This window comes from Pteropus alecto, unplaced genomic scaffold, assembly GCF_000325575.1.
Source record: "Pteropus alecto unplaced genomic scaffold, ASM32557v1 scaffold313, whole genome shotgun sequence".
Taxonomy (NCBI): Eukaryota; Metazoa; Chordata; class Mammalia; order Chiroptera; family Pteropodidae; genus Pteropus; species Pteropus alecto.
The window spans coordinates 1185072-1187810 of NW_006434832.1; the positions used below are offsets into that span (position 1 = coordinate 1185072).

At 58.5% G+C, this 2739-nt stretch overlaps 1 protein-coding gene across 7 annotated transcripts in view; it reads left to right on the forward strand.

Moving 5' to 3' along the window:
• The first annotated feature begins 1488 nt into the window (after positions 1-1488).
• The window catches only part of ACBD4 (acyl-CoA binding domain containing 4), a 6310-nt gene continuing 5059 nt past the window's right edge, over positions 1489-2739 (forward strand). For 5 of the 7 annotated variants that reach the window (XM_015588050.2, XM_015588053.2, XM_015588054.2 and 2 more), the window contains exons 1-5: positions 1503-1567; positions 1644-1797; positions 1918-2046; positions 2290-2410; positions 2481-2565. In XM_015588050.2, coding sequence (XP_015443536.1) covers positions 1953-2046; positions 2290-2410; positions 2481-2565 — 300 coding nt within the window. In that variant the 5' untranslated portion in view covers positions 1503-1567; positions 1644-1797; positions 1918-1952. Of the gene's footprint in view, positions 1568-1643; positions 1798-1917; positions 2047-2289; positions 2411-2480; positions 2566-2739 lie in introns of all 7 variants that reach the window. The other 2 variants (XM_015588051.2, XM_015588052.2) reach the window with 2 other exon arrangements.

A 2739-nucleotide genomic window follows, 5' to 3' on the forward strand; every position in this document is an offset into this window, starting at 1 on the left:
GGCTGAGGATGGCGCGGGGGAGGCGCGAGGCGGCGGCAGAGAGGGGGCTGTGACTTCAGGCGGGGAGTTGGGCCTTCCCCGAGGTATGGAGAGGAGTCGGCTCCGAGCCGCCCTCTCCCACCAAGTCTCGGCGTTGCCCCCTGCTCATGAGTCCCCATTCACCCAGCAGTCCTCGGATCCCGGCCTCATTCGCGACCTGCACCTCCACTGGGGGCACCGGAGGGGGCGAAGGCTGCCCTCGGCACAGACACCTTTCCCCCGGACCCTGACTCAGTGTGAACTCAGGACCACCCTCCCCTTCTCCGGTCTCACCTTGAGACCTCAGAAGGGAGCCAGACAGGGAACGGGGTGTGCAAGGCAGCTCGTCCTGGGTCAAGGACCCTGGGAGCTGAGCCAGGTGGCAGTGTAGCCCGAACCGGAGGGGTGGGGAGCGGGAAGTGGTGGGTGGGGGTAAGAAAGACTCCGGCTGTGACATCATAGGATTAACCCTCTCGGTGCTCGGCCGGTTGCCGACCCCTCAGTGGTAAAAGTCTCGAAGCTGACTGGTCTGGAGAAGATGGGGTGGCGCTAAGTCTAGAGTCGCCGGCAGAATTGGGTTCTGGGGTTCGAGGCTTGGATGAGTTGGCACCCTAGCCGCGTGCTTGGTCAACCCGGGACGGCCGCTGCAAGCTGCGTAGATGTCAGTGACATCAACCCGTGGGTCGAGTGCAGGTTCTGGTGTCATGTGTACACTTACTATATGTGAAACCACCTGCGTATTTGTGCATGAAGGGTGGGATGGACAGGTGACTGCGTGTGCGCGCACGTCTGCGTTGTCTGCCGTTAAGTACCCTAGGTGGAGGCTCCGAGAGCTGGGCGCACACAGCCACTTGGCGGCGGCCAAGAGCGTGACATTTCAAAGAGAAAGCTTAGTTTCTTAGGACCAAGATTTGCCATCTAATTGCTCCAGGCTCTATTCCATTCTCAAATACCCCCGACCCAGAAGTTCTGTATGCTGGTTGGGGTTCCCACCCCTCTCTGGATGTTCTTTCTGAATGTCAAGTAAGTCTTCGCCTCTGCACTTTTGATATCCTAATTTCTTCCTCCAGGAATGACTTTCCTCATTTTCCCCCTGGCTTACTCTTAAGGCTTCTAAAACTCAGCTCCGTTGCCCCTCCTCCAGAACTCCTGACCCCAACATATGACTCCCTTTTTTCTCTACAACGGGTGGTAAGAGGACCGGGGTTCAGCTGACAGATGCGGGTTTCCAACAGGAGGCGCGAGGACTCCGTGTCATTTCACCGTGTCCACCAGGAGGCGCTTCCGCCCGCCTCTAGCAGTCCAGGGTTGGGGAGCCGACCCGCGGATTCGCCCCGCCTGATTGGGAGAGGCACAACCAAACTATTTGCATAATCATGAAAGAGCCGCGTTGAGTGGCTGGGAATAGAAGCCGGATCTGAAACGGGCTCTCTCATTGGTTTAAATTTCCCCCCCTCGCTCCGCATCCCTATTCGGCCCGGAGGTCAGTAGGAAGCCTCCAGCTGATGGCGAGAGAGGACACTGGTGTCCTGGGAGTAGGCTCTGCGGGGTGAGTGACGGGAGGTTGGGCCGCGCCGGGGTGCGGGGACCAGGGTGTGAGTCTGTTCGCCCACTCGCCTTTTTAGAAGTTGGAGATGTGTATCTAGAGGGGCATTGCGACCCCTTGCCACTTGCCCCTCCACTCACCCACGGAGGTCCTCTCCACGCACCCAGGACTCACCTACGCTGCCTTGGGGTAGGAAAAAGTGTCTCCTCAGCCACAGCTTCTGGCCTTCCCAGGTATCTCATTCAGGCCTCTGAATAGCTTAGTTTGCCTCTCTGGGAAGTGGATCAGTGGCTTAGGAGGCGTGTGCCAGGGTCACGCTGGAGGCCTGCTCACACGGAGGCTTATTCTTACAGAGTCGTTCCAAAGTAGGGCCTTGGAGCAGCTGGGGATGGGTACCAAGAATGAAAGCCCAGAACCGGACTGCCAGGAACAGTTCCAGGCCGCAGTCAGAGTCATTCAGAACCTGCCTAAGAACAGTAAGGGTGAGGGCATGGGGACCTGCATTTGGGGGTCAACATGACTGGGGTTTACATCCTAGGAGGCCCTGATCCGGTGAGTTTTTGCAGACAAGTCCCTGCCTGGGCTGTCCTGGGGGTCCCCTCTGCCTCCTGCCCCTGGGTAGACCCCTCATCTCTGCCCTCTCCAAGGGGTGGTTCTCCCCCCACCTCCATCTTCTTGGACCTGGGGGTGATGCTCTGCCCTCCACTTCCCAACTTCCTGCCCAGGCTATTACCGCCCCTCCTATGAAGAGATGCTGCGATTCTACAGCTACTACAAACAGGCTACCATGGGGCCTTGCCTGGCCCCCCGGCCTGGGTTCTGGGACCCCATTGGACGATATAAGTGGTGAGCTCCCCACAGATGGGCAAACAAGCCTCAGCTATCAATCAGCCTCTCACAGCCCTCTGCCCCCCAGGGATGCCTGGAACAGCCTGGGCAAGATGAGCAGGGAGGAGGCCATGTCCGCCTACATCACTGAGATGAAGGTGGTGGCACAGAAGGTAGGGAGAGGCTGTGGGCTCCTCTGTCCCCAGGCTTCCAGCCAGGTGGCCTGCTTCCCACCCTTCTAGTGCTGCCCCCCATTATGTTTCTTGCATATTGATACCCCATGAAAATTACCACCTTCATGCTGTACCCTCCAACCTGTTCTCTGATTGAGTACAAGGTAGAGGGTG